General features: G+C 44.1%; 1 protein-coding gene across 1 annotated transcript in view; it reads right to left on the minus strand.

Moving 5' to 3' along the window:
• Positions 1–18,183, minus strand: part of SHANK2 (SH3 and multiple ankyrin repeat domains 2) — an 846,275-nt gene that overhangs the window by 683,888 nt on the left and 144,204 nt on the right. Inside the window, 1 exon segment of the mRNA XM_030200750.1 lies at positions 2,842–3,087. Within this exon segment, the coding sequence (XP_030056610.1) occupies positions 2,842–3,045 (204 nt within the window). The 5' untranslated portion in view covers positions 3,046–3,087.

Genomic DNA, 18,183 nt, shown 5'->3' on the forward strand with positions numbered 1-18,183 from the left:
TGAGTGGCTCTTTAAAAGCACAATACACAATATTAATTACAACACAGTAACAGTAAATGACAACAGATAAAGACCAGCATGGCCCATCCAATCTGCTCAGAAAGATGGCCAAGGTTGTAAATCTGACTGTGCAGAATAGCCACTCCACCCCTCTATAACTGACACCCGGTGAAGTGTACAATTTTATTGTGAGTTGAAATGCCCTATACTTTTATTTTATCCTCAAACAAGACAGATACACTGGGTCACTTTAACTAGCACTATCCAGGCAACCATATACATTTTACTTGCCCAAGTATGCAACAATGGTATGTATGTCTTGCATCCCTGTCGCTGCTGAGATTCCCCAGCTAATGGCACACCCACATGCTCTCTTCCCCTGCTAGTGACCCATTGCAAAAAAAGAGGTGTACATTGTGGTCCTTAGTCATTTTTGGTTTTTTGGTTGCTGTTTTTGGTTGTTTTTTTTTTAAACATCTTGCAAACGTCTGCTACTTGTTTTGCTGGTGTACTGGCACAAGCAAGCAAGCCACAAGGGCTCTCCTGCCTCTTTGAAAATCTCAGATAAAATAGTGCTCACCTCATGAGCTCACTCTTCCAGGTCAGTTGATCCTGACATCATTCATGCAATTTGCCTAAGTCGAGCGGGGATAGGCTTGTTTAGCTGCTTGCCAGAGTTTCACGATGATTGGCTAAAATGCCTTGTGCCCCCATCCCTTCCCATTCTAGCCCTCTAAGAGACTGATGCACAAAGCTTACTGTGATTGCAACGTTTGCTTTAGACTGGTTGTAGCCAGTCTACAGCAAACGTTATTTAGTGTCTAGGGGGAGATTCTATATATGGCGCCTAAAAAAAACTGGTGCAGGAATCAAAGCCAACTAAGTGCATTCTATAAGTGGCACCTAGATTTAGGCACAGTATATAGAACACGCTTAGTTGATATCTCAGTGCCCAAAACTATGTACCACCATTTATATCAATAAAAACATGGAGTAAATCCCGGCACATAAGTGCACTGGGCCATATTCTATTAACTATGCGTGTAAATTTCAGAATGCCCACAAAATGCCCATTTCCCCACTCATGACCATGCCCCTTTTTGCCTGCACGTGTTAGGAGTTAGGCGCACTGCATTACAGAATGCACTTAGCAAGTTCTGCGTGTAAATTCTAACTATTGCCAATTAGTGCTCATTACTGCTTGTTAAGAACTGTTATCAATGCTGATTAGCTTAAGCTAATTAAGTTATGCACGTTGTTATAGAATACGCTTGGATTTCTGTGCAGATCTCTAAGCACGCTATACAGAATCCATGGGCTTATGCACAGAGGGGTTCTGCATCCCTTTTACTATTCCCTGTAGCAGCTACTGCTAACCTTAAGTAAATATATTACTCATCAGTATTAAAATAAGCATTCCTGTCAATGCACAGACATTTCCGTATAGCATCTAGCTTTAAGGTGCAAAACTTCACAGCAGGTCTAGAGCTGTCAAGCTTTGCATGGTGTCCCTAGTGGTACAATGGACACCTCCTACTGACCCCTTTAACCTTAAGGCTCCCTGGTGGTCCAGCGGACCCAGACCCCCCCCCCCCCCCCCCCAAAAAAAAAAAAAAAACTTTTCAAACCTCCCTAGTGGTCCAGCGGGGCCACTCCCGACACCCTCCCTGAACCAAAAAATCTTTGGTGGTCCACTGGACCCTTTTGAGCCCCACACCCCTGCAACTCAAGCTCTGTGGTGGTCTAACAACACCCCTCCCCTCCACATTCCTTGTAAGCTTTGGAGGCTGGACAGCAGGAGCAATGTCTACTCCCTCCTGCCTCTGGGCCTGTCCTTCTCAAAATGGCAGCGCCCAGCTCCTGCCCAGTACACCCTGGCATATACTGGGAGAAGCTAAGCACCATAAGATGAGGCAAAATATTAATGGAAATTAGGCAACAGTTTTTGGGAAGATTTCTAGTGACATTAGTCACTGAAAACAATGATAGAAAGTTTTATTAATGGTCCTTTTATTTGCCTTGGGAAGATGACAATCCAGATGTGAATACTCTCATTCCAGGAAAGGTTTAATCACTGGAGTCAGCTGCCTTTTGCTGTTCAGATCAAAGAGTTAAGTTCCATTAGGAAAAAAAACAAAACTGAAAACCTTATGTCAACTTTCTTTGATTACCATTAAATGCAATCAGGCAATTTCAAAATTAAGCTACTAATCTAAAGCACAAAATAATCCATGATGGATAATTTAAGGCATTAAACATAATTCAGTTCCACACTAATATAACCACAGGTGATAAACATAGTTGCCAAGTACAAATTTGATAGCCATGGTTTAAACTGAAGCAGTAAATTAAAATACCGAGCCTGAGAACTCAGCACTGTCTCTACTTGCAAATGTATTTTATTCTTAAAGTGTTGGTAGGTATACATTTCACCCTCACTTCATTGTGTTTGAATGCCACAAGCCATCACAATTAGTTATTGTTGTGAATGCCATTACTGGAAGATACATTCAGGGTTTTTTCCAGCTGTAATGTGCTGTTTAGGTTCCTAACTATCGTAGTTCCACAAACGTTATCAGAAGCCAAGGCAGAATGTGATTCTCGAGCACAAATTATCACCAAGTATCATACGAAATGGATCACAAAGTTCACTAAGGATATGGAGGATAAAATAATGAAGGAAGAGAGAAAAAAAACAAATTCAAATTTCAACAAAATTAGCTCAGGGTTGAGAAAAGCTTGGCTTGGTAACGACAAGAAAGGAATTAGAATTTAAAACTGAATTCCAATTTTAAATCTTGATTAGTTAATCTAAAAGGCTGATCATTCAGTTCTGCATACCGTCTGCTGTAGATCAGGAACAACAATCCTTATGACTAGGGTGTTGGTTCGAATATCTTCCATCCTGCTGGTCTGTTTCTCTGCTGTACACTTAACGGTTTCATAAACGGTTTCTTCTTTGGAGCTGTCGGACTCAGATTCCACAGAATAATCTGAGTAGCTTTGTGCCATTTCATCTTCACTTGATGTTGGACTGCGGGGCATGGTCAACGTGTCCTGCTGTACACAGCTATCAAGGCACACAGTCTACACAGAAAGATAAGGCAAGAAAATTAGTGGGAACCATCCCAAAACACTTTTTTCTTTATCATTAACAGCTGAGATATGATACAGTAAAATGAGCATGCAAAAAAATTCTTCCTAACCAAAAACTACAGCCTCAATGCCCCTGGCATTCCAAGAAGAGTTCTTCATTATAAGGTTCAATGAACATGGGGGCCCCCAGTCAATATTAAGATGATAATTTTATAACACTGCAAATGCAGGTTCGACTTCTGATTCTATCACACCATTGGCTTCCAATTAAGAAAAGTATGTTCAGAATACTGGTGTTGGCATTTAAACTACTTCACAGCACCAAGATATGTTTCCAATAAGCTGCCAATTTATACTCCTAAGTGATCAGAGTGAGAGGTGTTTTCTTTTATGTCCTGCCAGATCCTTTCAGTTGGAGTGTGCTCGCTCTCGTTTATACTCTTATTTTATGGTGAAATGGGTGCCTGTCATGATCTGGCTTCCACAGATAAGTTTCACCATGGAACATGGAATACTTATAGCTGCTTAATTCCCACAAAAAGAAAAAAAAACAAAAAGAATCAAAATATCTGAAAAATTTGCAGATATCCTGGTGGTGGTAAGCAACACTGTTACCCAATTCTGGAGCTTTATTTTCTAACCCAATAAACATTCTAATCATATCGTTTACCATTCGTTTATCATTTATTACACTTGATATACCGTTTCTCTTGTGAACAAACCAAATTGGTTTACAATATAGAATAAAAACAAATTAAAATGACAAAACAAAGACAAAAGGAACTCCACACTCCTGCACTCAAGCACAGAGACATTCATTAGCATAGACACTCTCCAGATTCAGATCAATCACAAACACTAAGAACCCAATTACAACTGCCTTGTCATCAATGTAGAATCAATCATTTTCTTTCTCCCATTGCAGAAAATCGGTCAGAAAACTGAGAAAAACACTCTGAATCCAGATTAACCCATTAGTGCCCAATGTTCCCACAATAAGCCATATGGGAACAAGTTCCCATATGGTAACATTGGGCACTAATAGGTTAAGGTACCAATTAACATCTAAAGGCCAAACTGATAAAATGAGTTTTATCAGTGCTCGGAAAGATCTATATGAATCCTCAAATGCTGAGTAAGTGAGCTCCAGAGAGCAGGGGCAAGAAAAAAAAATGCAGAGAAGCGTGTAGATTCCCACCTTGCCCTCGGAGGAGGTACTATCCATTAAAGATCGAAGTATACGGGAAGGTGTGTAAGGGATAATCTGAGTTGCTAAATAAGAAGGAGTGGCTGTGTGCGGACTTTTAAATGTCATTACAAGAATTTTGTACATGATCCGATATTCAATGAGAAGCCAATGCAGGCATTGCAATAGCGGAGGAATATGATCGTATCATTTTGCATTACATATAACCTGTTCCCAGGTTAGATCTTAGGCTTTAATAAATCAGGCTCATCAAAGAACAAGGATCACACATAGCAATACAGATTTTATGACAGGGTTTAATTCTTTGATCTGCCTCCTGCCTGGATGCTTAGAAAGGAAAAGGAAGATGACAAGCTAAGTCAAGCCATCACAGAAATTGCAAAGTAAGGCAAGGCAAACCAAAAACAAGGCACTCATATGTGGCCAGTGTTTGAGAATGTATTTAAAGCACACAAACTTCTATCCATAAACCTTTTATACTTAAAATATTTAATATTTTGTTTTTCTAGGCCATCTTTGCATTTTTTTTTAGCTCAATGTGATTTTTGATATTTCAGATACAAAACACCCTACCCAGAAGAGCTTACAATTTTAGAACTATCCAAATAGCATGGAGCGCGGGCATTCCTTCTAACTCTACAGTCAGCGATATTCAGCTGACTTATGATTACTTTATATTGTATAACGTATTACTACTACTACTAAACATTTCAATAGTGCTATTAGACGTACGCAGTGCATTATATGCAGGTACTTTCATCATCCCTAGAGGGCTCACAATCTAAGCTTTTGTTCCTGGGGCAATGGAGGGTTATGTGACTTGCTCAAGTTCACAAGGAGCTGCAGTGGGAACAGAACCCAGGTTGTCAGGATCAAAGCCCACTTCACTAACCATTAGGCCACTCCTCCCTGTGTGATTGTATTTTATGATTATACCATGTAATCCACTTTGATGTGGCTACTGCTATGAAAGGTGGAATATCAAATGTAATATTGTAAAGTAAATCAAATGAAGAACAAAGTGATCTGTTCAATAGGGGAAGCAAAATTTGAACCCTGATTTCTCTATTTATTAACTAGTTGTATTCTGTGAAGATTTTGATGATTCAGCTCACTTTTGATTTACATAATGAGGCCAGATGAACTCTGTGCTAGAATTACAGCCTTGCTAATTGTTCCATGCATCAGAGACCAAACCTTGGCAAGTTTTGCACCTCACCTCAATGCAACTGCTGCATTTTCTTCATGGTCAGAAGCACAAAGAAATAAAAGGAATTAAACTGCTGCATTAAACATAACCCGTATAAAAGCAGAAATCCATATAATAAGAAAAAAACACACCTCGAGAAAGCATTTCATTTTCTTACTGCAGCACAGAACTGTATAGTAACCCATTAGTGCCCAATGTTCCCATAATAAGCCATATGGGAACAAACTGATTTGTCCCCATATGGGAACATTGGGCACTAATGGGTTAACAGAGCTTTCCAATACACCTTAAATCAATAAACCAGCCAACTGCTTAGCAGAGGCATTTCAATGGAATTTTGCATGGCCAGTGCACCTGAAGGGATCATTATGCTGCAGCTCACAACATTTTGAGGTAACTAGTTAAGGAGTCCATTTACTAAGTTGTGTTAGCTGTTCAATATGGCTTTTAGTGCATGCAAATAGCTCACAATAACACGCTGCAGTACCTGCTGCTTTAAACATCACACTGGGGTGGTGAATGGACAGGGACTGCATCTTGCAATTAAACCAGATGTTATTACCATGCATTAAACTTAACACAGCAAACAATGCAAAGGAGTTACAACCACTTCAAGAGGTACAGCTAACTGCATCATCTGCCATAACTTTACCTCTGCATTTTAACATTTATTTTATTTATTCTTTAGACTTGACTCTTACTTTTTTTTAATAGTAGCTAAAAGTGAGTTATATTGAGGTGTTTTCCTGTCCTCAGAGGGCTCACAATTTGAGTTGGCACTTAAGGAAATGAAGGGTGTAAAAGCCAATTCTCTAACAGTGGCCAGCAGTTATTCACGCCTTGCACAAGTAAATGCAGCAGAAAGTGCCCTAAGTACAATTATGTAAGGGGAGGTCCCAAAAAGGAAGGGAAAATTAGGTTCTTACCTTGGTAATTTTCTTTCCTTTAGTCACAGCAGATGAATCCATTACGAATGGGTTGTGTCCACTTACCAGCAGGGGGAGAACACTGAAAACCATAGTGCCTCTAGGACGGCTAGCTCCATCTGCCTCTCAGTATTTTGAAGCTTCCAAAGCCATGTTAAACCGTAAAGTAGCATAACATGAACTTTCCTCACAGCGAACGAACGCCCCAGAACAGGAGCAATAACACAAAGGAGGGATGAACTCAGGCCCAGATGCACTAAACGTTTTTCATCATTAAATGAGCCCTCAAGGAAGAATTTCCTATCCTTTCCATGCACTAAAGCCTATTTTCTGACGACAGTAGCAGCTAACGAAAACTGAATGCAGATGAGCAATTCTTCTACAAATCCCATTGAAATGACATGCACTAACCTTTTCCGATTCGTTTAACGCAGGAGAACACCGTGAAATCTAACGAAAGTCTGTACCTCTCGTTAGGGCTGTCTGTCTGCTAGAAGTTTACAAAATCCAATAAAAAAAATAACTGGGGGGGGGGGGGGGCCAAAACGCCCCAGGTCGCCGCTGCTCCCCTCTCCCTTAGCACCAAAAAAAAAAAAAAAAAGGATCGGGAGGGGGCAAAGGCACTCGTCATGAGCGTCCCGTATGGACGCCTTGCCCCCCCCCCACCCGCACGAAAAATCTCCAATTTTAGCAGCCCCGGGCCGGCCCTCTTCCCTTCCTGTATTCTCCCACACTAGCTCCGCCTCCTGCCATGCTCTGGTCCCGTGCCCCGCCCCCGCCGCCCCCCCCCCTTTGGTCGTGGCTGCCGCTCCCCCCCTCCAATGACCCCCCCCCCCCTTTGCCTTACCGGCCCGTGCAGCGCCTGTCACCTCTGCTGCACGGGCAAGAACAGCTGATCGGCGAGTCAGAAGGCCTCCTCAGATGTCCCTTCTTTCTTCCTGGGCCCGCCCTCCTCTGACGGAGGATCTCTCCGTCTGCTGAAAAAGGACGGGACTTTGGCATTTGTGCTTGAGGCCATAAGATCCGCTACGGGCGTTCCCCATTTGGCACAGATCTGAAGGAACACTTCGTATGCCAGTTCCCACTCCGCAGGGTCGATTTGATACCTGCTTAGAAAATCGGCTTGCACGTTGCTCTGACCTGCTATGTGAGCTGCTGAGAGAAGCTGCAGATGTAGCTCAGCCCAGTGGCATATCTGAGCGGCCTCTGCAGCCAGTGCTTGACACTGAGTGCCGCCTTGTCGATTTATGTAGGCCACTGCTGTCGTGTTGTCCGACAGAACTCTGACAGACAGTCCCTCCAGAGTCTTGTGAAAGGCTAGACGAGCCTGGAATATCGCTCTCAGTTCCAAGCGATTGATGGACAACCCTGTTTCCTCAGGTGTCCACAGACCCTGGGCATAGCTTCCCTGGCAATGTGCTCCCCAGCCCTTCAGGCTGGCATCCGTTACCACCAGGCACCAATTGGGAAGCGCTAGCGGCATTCCTCGCCGCAGCATGCTGAGAGCCACCACTCCATACTGAGTTGGGCCGCAGGGAGCCACGTGAGTCTGCGTTCATAATCCTGGGACATATGAGACCATCGTTGAAGCAGGGCAATCTGCAGAGGTCTCATGCGTGCTCTCGCCCATGGCACCACTTCCAAGGTGGCCGACATCAACCCCAACAGCTGGACAAAGTCCCAAGCTCGCGGGCGAGGCATTCTCAGGAGCAGACGGACCTGATTCTGAAGCTTGCACCGCCTTTGCTCGGGTAGAAAGACAAACCCTGAGGCCGTGTCGAACCGGACCCCCAAATATTCTAGAGATTGAGAGGGGGGTCAGGTGACTTTTGGCTATATTGACGACCCAGCCCAGATATTGCAGTACTGAGACCACTCTGGCTGTTACATGACAACTCTCTTCTGCAGAGTCCGCTCTGATGAGCCAGTCGTCGAGGTATGGGTGAACCCGGATACCCTCTCGCCTGAGAAACGCAGCTACTACCAGCATTATCTTGGAAAAGGTTTGAGGAGCTGTGGCGAGGCCAAAAGGCAAGGCCCGAAACTGGAAATGTTTTCCCAACACAGCAAACCAGAGGAACCGGTGGTGCGGGGGCCATATAGGAATGTGAAAGTAAGCTTCTTTTAGGTCCAGAGACGTGAGGAATTCTCCTGGCTGTACCGCCGCAAAGACGGAGCGCAGGGTTTCCATGTGAAAATGCCACACTCCTAGTGACTCACTGACTTTCTTTAAGTCGAGAATGGGCCGAAAAGACCCACCTTTTCGCGGCACCACAAAATAAATGGAGTATCGACCGCAGCCGTGTTTGGCGGGAGGCACCGCTCCAAGGTGCAACAAGACTTGTAAGGTCTCCTCTACCGCTGCCCGTTTGACGGCAGTGCCGCATCGGGACTCCACAAACATCTCTCACCGGGGCACCAAATTCCAATCAGTAACCTTCTCTGATCAGGTCCAGGACCCACTGATCTGAGGTAATCTTGGTCCACTCCTTGAGAAAGAGGGAAAGACGTCCTCCTATAGCTAGAAATGAGGAGTGGACCGGCATCCCATCGTTGTGGAGGACGGCCCCGAACTCCTGGCCTTGAGCCTGCCGCTGCGGAGCATTTGTCCAAGCGAAAGGAGTTCCTCTGCTGAAAACGGGCATGTTGAGCAAACCCAGCAGAGCGCCCCGGGCGATACCTTCTAGCTTCACGGAAGCGAGGTCTGGAGGAGGAGGGAACCACTTGACCGCGGCCTATCCTCTAACCGCTGGGGTTTAGCACCCCCAGGTCTTTAACAATCTTCTCCCTCTCCAAATAACAGAAGGCCCTGAAAGGGCAACTTCACCAGCCTTTGCTTAGAGGCCATGTCAGTCGCCCAATGCCATAGCCATAGAAGGCGGGTGGACACCACCACAGACATCTGTTTAGCCGAAGCTCTGATCAGATCATAGAGGGCGTCAGCTAAAAATGGCAAGCCCGACTCCATTCGTGGTACAACCTCAGCGAGGGACTCCGCACCATTATTAATAGCATTTGTATAGCGCTACCAGATGCACGCAGCGCTATACACCTGATACAATGAGACAGTCCCTGCTTAAAAGAGCTTACAATCTAAGTAATACAGACAAACAAGACAGTTACGGGTGAGGGAAGTAATGGGTGAGAAGGGAGAGGCAGGCTCGAGCAGCATAAGAACTGCAAACAGACGCCCTTAAGGCTAGGCCCGAAATCTCGAAGGACCGTTTCAGTGCTGATTCCAGCCGCCAGTCCTGAATGTCCTTCAGGGTGACCCCTCCCTCTACTGGGAGGGTGGTCTTTTTTTTTTTGTCACCGCCATGACTAAGGCATCCACTTTAGGCATCCCAAAACGGGCCAAGTGCTCCTCACTCAGAGGGTAAAGATGCCCCATCGCCCTGGCCACTTTCAAGGGCCCCTCAGAGTCAGCCGGTTGAGCAGAAATAAGCTCTTGGATGGAGTCATGCAAAGGAAAGGCACGAGCAGGCTTCTTAGTACTCGCCATCCTTGGATTGCCAGAGGAGGCCTCGCCTTGAACAGCGTCATGTAAGGCATCAGAGATAAGTGCTGGCAGCTTATCGCAGTGGAAAAACTGAACCGCAGTGGGATCATCCTGATCCAGTGGCAAACTGGCACCTCCCTCTGGCTCTTCAGACCACGAAGACCTGCCAGATCCCTCAGAATCCCCACAGCCCGACCATGGGGGGGAAAAGGGGGATGTGCCACTCTCCGGCGGGGAATTTACCCGTCTATGCTCAGCGTGCATCCAACGCTCAGGGGCATCCACGTCTGACATCAGCCCCAGGCCATCATCAGTCGGAGGGGGACCAGGTAGCAACGCAGTGTCAGACACCTGCGGCAGAGCTCTTTTCAGCATGAAGGCTTTATGTAAAATAAGCACAAACTCGGGGGAGAAAAACTCACCCTGACCTCCCGTCTCCGAATTAGGAGCCACGGGGAATGGAGCTCCTCTGGTAGCCTCGGCCTGAGGCACCCCTCTGCTCTCAGACTCCTCCGCAACCGCAGGGGTCAAGCCATGCGGCGCTGCCAGCTCCATCGAGCGGGAAGAAACATTGCTCGCCATGCTCGTACTGGCTCTACCGTCTAAACAGCACGTTTTACAGAGTCCCGCTGCTGATCTGCGCTTGCCACAACGGGAACAGCGCTTAACTCCCTCAGCAGCCATCGCCGAAAAACGACGGAATAAAATTCAAAATAGCGGCTTTGCACCCAAATCACCCCGATTGGAATGCTATTCCGCGGGCCCACCCCGGAGGAGCTGAGTACTGCTCTTACCGCCAAGGACCGAGTCCGCGAGCTCCGGTCACGCTGCACAGTCAGGAAAAGCCTCAGAAATCGCAGTGCTGAAAAGTGCTTTTTTTTTTTTTTTTTTTTTTTTTTTAACGCTGTGAGGAAAGTTGGAGGCAAGCAGCTACAGAGGCACTCCGGAGGCAAAAGGGTGGGAAAGGCAGGGAAAGGGCGAACCTATATGCCTGCATCCACACGGGGGGGGGGGGGGGGGAGGCAGGGAAAGGGTGAACCTATGTGCCTTTAAAGTGGGTTCCACTTAGCCACAACACCCCTGCTACAACTGGCAAAAGCACAGGAGCCACCCCAGGCAGAATCTTGAAGGAGCTGAACAAGCTCCAACCCTGCTGGGAGATAGAGAAATACTGAGAGGCAGATGGAGCTAGCCGTCCTAGAGGCACTATGGTTTTCAGTGTTCTCTATCCCCCCTGCTGGTAGGTGGACGCAACCCATTCGTAATGGATTCATCTGCTGCTGATGACAAGGAAGCACAAATTGTGTTTTTTTGGAGCCTGACTAAGAGAGACCAACACAAACAACAAATTTATACACATACCCACACTCAGGAGATAATTCAAATAAAGTATTCCTGCATGGAAAACACCATTTTACACAAAGAGCTATGAAACTGCTTGGCATACATTTATTAATTTTTATTTATTCTAATTTCTTATACACTGCCTGCAAGCTTGAAAGCTAGCAAAGCAGTGTACATACCAAAAGGCATTTTTCTGTTCCTGGAACGTTCACAATCTAGGTCTGTTTAATAAGAGAAGTTTTTGTGCAATCCTTATTATGTTTGTCATTCACATTAGACGTCAACAAAGGGCAGCATCTACAAAGATGGGGTTTCCCACTAGAGTTAGCCATTTGTCAAATGAAAGCATGACAGCATCAAAAAACAAACACTAGAACACTGAATAGTGAATACTGTTAAAAAAAATAGCATTTACTTGACTGAAATAAAAATGAATGCAACAGCCATTCATAGCAGTCTACTGACTGACATACACTGTAAGAATGTGCCAGTTACAGGCATCTTTTTATTGAGATATGTTACAGGAGAACAAAGCGACTATGCACATGAAATCTGAGTAGTAAGCTCACTTTCCACTGAGACCAGAAATCTGTACTGTAGGCTACAGTCAAAGAATTAAGGGCATCTTTTACAAAGCTGCGCTAGAGATTCCTGTGCAGCAAATAAGCAGCAGTCCATTCAATTCCTACAGGCTTCCTATCATTTGTCACACAGGAATCGGTAGCGCAGCTTTGAAAAAGCAGCCCTAAGTGACAGTTTAATGTATTCATGTATCTTATTACTATCCCTCTATGATTACTCTTCAGAGAAACAGAGCACTATTCTATCTCTGAAGAAGTAGTAAAATGCATCAAGTATCAACTAATTGGCATCATTCTTTCAAATGCAAAAGAAGAAATCCTGAGTTAACTCTGTACTACATATTTTATTCTCTTCTACAATGTTCAGAAACTTTAAACTTCTAGAACCTGAACACTACAAAATCCCCCAAACTATAAATACATAAAGAATTCTGAATTATTTATTTGAAACACATGACAGCTCTTCAATAGTAGAGTTACCTACTGCCAAATAACTGGCTTCAAAAAGAAGATGGATCATAAATATACATATATGGAACACACTCCCACCATGCGATACTTGAATTCTGAATTCTAATTATTTTTACTTCTGCAACCCTGTTGACAAATGAAATAAATTAAACGTAACTATATAATCAAGTTGCCCCAATGCAACAGCTTCTATGGTGAGACTGTTTTAAAATTTATATTCTGCATCATCCAATATTCTAAACAGATCACAAGCAATAGTAGATGATGGCAGAAAAAGACCTGCACGGTCCATCCAGTCTGCCCAACAAGATAACTCATATTTGCTACTTTTTCTGTATACCCTACTTTGATTTGTACTTGTGCTTTTCAGGGCACAGACCGTATAAGTCTGCCCAGCACTATCCTCGCCTCCCAACCACCAGCCCTGCCTCCCAACCACCGGCTCTGGCACAGACCGAACAAGTCTGCCCAGCACTATCCCCGCCTCCCAACCACCAGTCCCGCTTCCCACCACCGGCTCTGGCACAGACCGAACAAGTCTGCCCAGCACTATCCCCGCCTCCCAACCACCAGCCCCGCCTCCCTATCTCGACTATGCTCCTGAGGATCCATTCCTTCGGCACAGGATTCCTTTATGCTTATCCCACGCATGTTTGAATTCCGTTACCGTTTTCATTTCCACCACCTTCCGCGGGAGGGCATTCCAAGCATCCACTACTCTCTCTGTGAAAAAATACTTCCTGACATTTTTCTTGAGTCTTCAATCTCATTTCATGTCCTCTCGTTCTACCATCTTCCCATCTCCGGAAAAGGTTCGTTTGCGGATTAATACCTTTCAAATATTTGAACGTCTGTATCATAGCACCCCTGTTTCTCCTTTCCTCCAGAGTATACATGTTTAGTTCAGGAAGTCTCTCCTCATACGTCTTGTAGCGCAAATCCCATACCATTCTCGTAGCTTTTCTTTGCACCGCTTCAATTCTTTTTACATCCATAACAAGATACGGCCTCCAAAACTGAACACAATACTCCAGGTGGGGCCTCACCAACGACTTATACAGGGGCATCAACACCCCCTTTCTTCTGCTGGTCACACCTCTCTCTATACAGCCTAACAACCTTCTAGCTACGGCCACAGCCTTGTCACACTGTTTCGTCGCCTTCAAATCCTCAAATACTATCACCCCAAGATCCCTCTCTCCGCCCGTACCTATCAGACTCTCCCCGCCTAACACATACGTCTCCCGTGGATTTCTATTCCCTAAGTGCATCACTTTGCATTTCTTCACATTGAATTTTAATTGCCAAACCTTAGACCATTCTTCTAGCTTCCTCAGGTCCTTTTTCATGTTTTCCACTCCCTCCCAGGTGTCCACTCTGTTACAGATCTTAGTATCATCCGCAAATAGGCAAACTTTACCTTCTAACCCTTCGGCAATGTCACTCACAAATATATTGAACAGAATCGGCCCCAGCAACACGAGCTCAGTAAAGTAAAACAGGAACTAGATGCACTTAAAGCAGCATCTAGGACCACACAATATCATACTGCACAGAATCATACCAAATTATCACCACTACCAGAAAGGATAAAACCACCTAAAAATAGATGGATCACTGTAGGCTCAGGCAGACTTCGTTATGTAACAAGAAAACATCCGACCTCACAAGTGTTGCCCCTACAAAATTCTTTTACTCCATTACAGCACTGTGATGTTCTTGAAAACAGAATGGAAGCCAAAGAAAAAATAATAAAAGTGGAACAAAAAGATATGAAGGTACCCAAAGAGAAAAGAAACCCCCAAATCACTAATGTTGAAACGCATACCAGGAAATGTAGATGGAAAGCAATGACCACAAATGCTCGCAGTCTAAGCAATAAAGTTCATGACCTTCAGGCCCTGATGTTGGAGGCAGACTTGGATGTTGTTGCAATCACAGAGACGTGGCTAAATGGTTCCCATGAATGGGATGCAAACATACCAGGCTATAATCTATTTAGGAAGGATAGAGAGGGTCGTAAAGGTGGCAGAGTAGCTCTGTATGTGAGGAATGATATCACTGTGACTGAAATGACAGGGACCTGGGGAAAGGAAGAAGCGATATGGATCACCTTAAAAAGAAAGGATAGAACCTCTGTCCACATGGGTGTTGTCTACAGACCTCCAACACAATTGGAGGAATTAGATAAAAACCTGATCGCAGATATTCAAAAGTTGGGAAGAAAGAGAGAGGTGCTGTTGCTGGGAGATTTCAACCTGCCAGATGTAGATTGGAAGGTTCCGTCTGCGGAATCAGAAAGAAGTAGAGGGATCGTGGATGCTTTCCAAAGTGTTTTGCTCAGACAAATGGTGATGGAACCCACGAGGGAGGGACCGACACTGGATCTGGTGCTCACAAATGGGGACAGCGTGTCAAATATCCGAGTGGGTGCTCACCTGGGCAGCAGTGACCATCAAACGGTTTGGTTTGATATAACAGCTAAAGTGGAGAGCAGCCACTCAAAACTCAAAGTCCTGGATTTCAAGCGTGCTGACTTTAGTAAAATGGGGGAATACCAGAGGAAGGAGATGATGGGTTGGGAGGAAGTACAAGAAGTGGAAGGACAGTGGTCCAGGCTGAAAGAAGCTATAAATAGGGCCACAAACCTTTATGTAAGGAAAGTAAATAAAAGCAAGAGAAAAAGGAAACCGATATTGTTCTCCAAGCAAGTGGTTGAGAAAATAAAGGCTAAAGAGTTGGCGTTCCAGAAATACAGAAAAACTCAAGAAAAGGAACACATGGAGGAATACCGGATGAAAGTGAAAGAAGCCAAGAGAGAGATACGACTGGCAAAAGCGCAAGCGGAAGAACAAATGGCTAGAAATGTAAGGAGGGGTGACAAAAATTTCTTCAGGTATATTAGTGAAAGGAGAATGACTAAAAAGGGAATAGTGAAACTAAAAGATACTGCGAACCGCTATGTGGAAAATGATGAAGAAAAAGCAAATTTGCTAAATAGATACTTTTGTTCTGTTTTCACAGAAGAAAATCCTGGAGAAGGACCGCAATGGACTGGAAATAGTACAAATGAAAATGAAGTGGATAGAGCACCGTTCATGGAAGAAAGTGTGTACCAACACTTGAAAAGCTAAAGGTGGACAAAGCCATGGGACCGGACGGGATCCACCCCAGGATATTGAGGGAGCTCAAAGAGGTTTTGGCAGGTCCTCTTAAAGATTTGTTTAATATATCCTTGCAGACGGGAAAGGTTCCAAGGGATTGGAGAATGGCAGAGGTGGTCCATCTTCACAAAAGTGGTGATAGGGAAGAAGCTGGAAACTACAGGCCGGTAAGCCTCACTTCGGTTATAGGAAAAGTAATGGAAGCAATGCTGAAGGAAAGGACAGTGAATTTCCTGGAAGCCAATAAGTTGCAAGATCCGAGACAACATGGTTTTACGAAAGGGAAATCATGCCAAACGAATCTCATTGAGTTCTTTGATTGGGTGACAGGAGAATTGAATCAGGGACGAGCTATGGACGTAATCTACTTAGATTTCAGCAAAGCTTTTGACACGGTTCCCCACAGGAGGCTCCTAAATAAACTGGATGGGCTGAAGATAGGACCTGAAGTGGTGAACTGGATTAGGAACTGGTTGACGGACAGACGCCAGAGGGTGGTGGTGAATGGAATTCGCTCGGAAGAGGGAAAGGTGAGTAGTGGAGTGCCTCAGATCACAAGCAATAATAACAAACATCATAAAACTATACTGCTAGATTTCTCAGCAGCTTTTGACACTGTAGATCATAATATCATGCTAGCACGACTGACAGAAACAGGTATCAATGGTACAGTACTTGCATGGTTCAGATCCAATCTATCAGACAGGCAACAATCCATAATGTTTGGCAGCAACTCATCACCTCCATGGACACTGACCTGCGGGGTACCACAAGGATCAATACTGTCACCTATTCTGTTCAATATCTACCTCAAGCCATTAGCTGAGCTGATTCGGTCAACGGACACTCAGTTCTACATCTATGCGGATGATGTGCTACTCATACCCATTGAACCTGACTTACCTACAGCCTTGAATAAACTGATTACTTGTCTAACATCAATTCAAGAATGGGCTAAACACAACAAACTTTGCCTGAACCCAAGTAAAACCGAGCTTCTCTGGGTCCCTAACACAAGTGGATACATACCTGACATCAAAATCCCTTTTGGGAAGTATGAACTCCCCCTCAAATCACAAGTCAGGAACCTTGGAATACAGTTTGATTCAACACTTACTCTGATTCCCCAAATCTAAGCAACCTTCAAGAGCTGCTTCTACTATTTGCGACAGCTACGCTGCCTCTCTCCTTACATCAAGAAGGCAAATCTTATCCCAGTTGTGCATGCCATGGTAACATCAAGACTGGATTACTGCAATGCACTATACAATGGTCTGACTACAAAGGGCCTGCACCACCTCCAGTTGATTCAGAATGCAGCAGCAACACTCATAGAAGGTTGCAAGCAATGTGACCACATCACACCATTTTTGCAAAACCTTTATTGGCTACAAGTACAATACAGGGCTAAATTTAAAACTCTATGTCTGATCTTCAAGGCCCTGAAAGGAAATGGCCCCGAGTATCTGAAGAATAGGATGATCCTCCACACACCGCCAAGGACACTAAGGTCCTCCCAAGGACTTTCACTAACTACACCCTCTCCAAAAGACATTACACGATGTGATACCCGCAAGCGAGCCTTCTTTGGAGTAGCCCCCACACTCTGGAATGCATTGCCTGAAAGGCTCTGCTTAACACAAGACTATCTCTACTTCAGGAAGTAGGTGAAAGCTTGGCTCTTCAACCAAGCCTTTAATGGAAGAAGTAACTAACTTGTTAGTCTCACTGACACACACACAAGGATTGACTCGGGCTGCACATACTGCAGCAGGTTATGTTTATCCACTCCTAGCCTAACTGAGATTATATTTAGCCATCTCTCTGACCTCATGTGCAACTTTCTTCAAATCAGTCACCTTAGTTTCAAATTCTTCCTACTTTCTTATTCATCTATATGTTACAACTTTGCCTTACCCTTCACTACCAATTATAATGTTCTATTACGTATTGTGTTGTCATTGCAAGTAATATACCATGCCATATTTTGTATTGTTACTTGAATATTTTTACTGCTGTACTTGCCTATTGCTCATGTTTGATCTATTCTTACTGTACACCACCTCGAGTGAATTCCTTCAAAAAGGCGGTAAATAAATCCTAATAATAAATAAATATTAAAACAACCAACATTAAACAAGACAAAAAGCAAAAATTAATCTTAAGAATAAAACAAATCAAAAATAATAGCTAATGACTGACAATAGATGTCCTGAGCCATAGATAATCAAGTTGTCATCCTGTGAAGCAACCATAAACAATACTCACACATTCAGTCTATTTAGAACAATTATATTTTATTCACATTATACAACCTATTCTATGTTTCTTTCTTAATCATTGCTCCTTACGTCATCATAGATTAAGGGTCAACCATAAACAGCTTGTGCTACTGAACTCATTAACAAAGAGCTCAATACAGAACAATGGTTCTCAACTTTATTCAAAGGAGAAGAGGGTAGTGAGCGAGATAAAATGGTGCACTTTCTGATATAACCATCAAAAAACCGAGCCTCTTTAGAGTTTTGGGGAGTAATCAAAAATAAGGAAACAGCCAGTAGTGGACAGGATGAGGTGAGTGTTAGCACTAATATCCTTTCCAGATGCTCCAGTATTAATTACCTCAATATCAAAGCAGTAATTCAAGACTGTTAGATCAGTGTAAAATGGGGCCCAAATCCAAAA

Source organism: Microcaecilia unicolor, chromosome 4 (assembly GCF_901765095.1).
Source record: "Microcaecilia unicolor chromosome 4, aMicUni1.1, whole genome shotgun sequence".
Classification (NCBI taxonomy): Eukaryota; Metazoa; Chordata; class Amphibia; order Gymnophiona; family Siphonopidae; genus Microcaecilia; species Microcaecilia unicolor.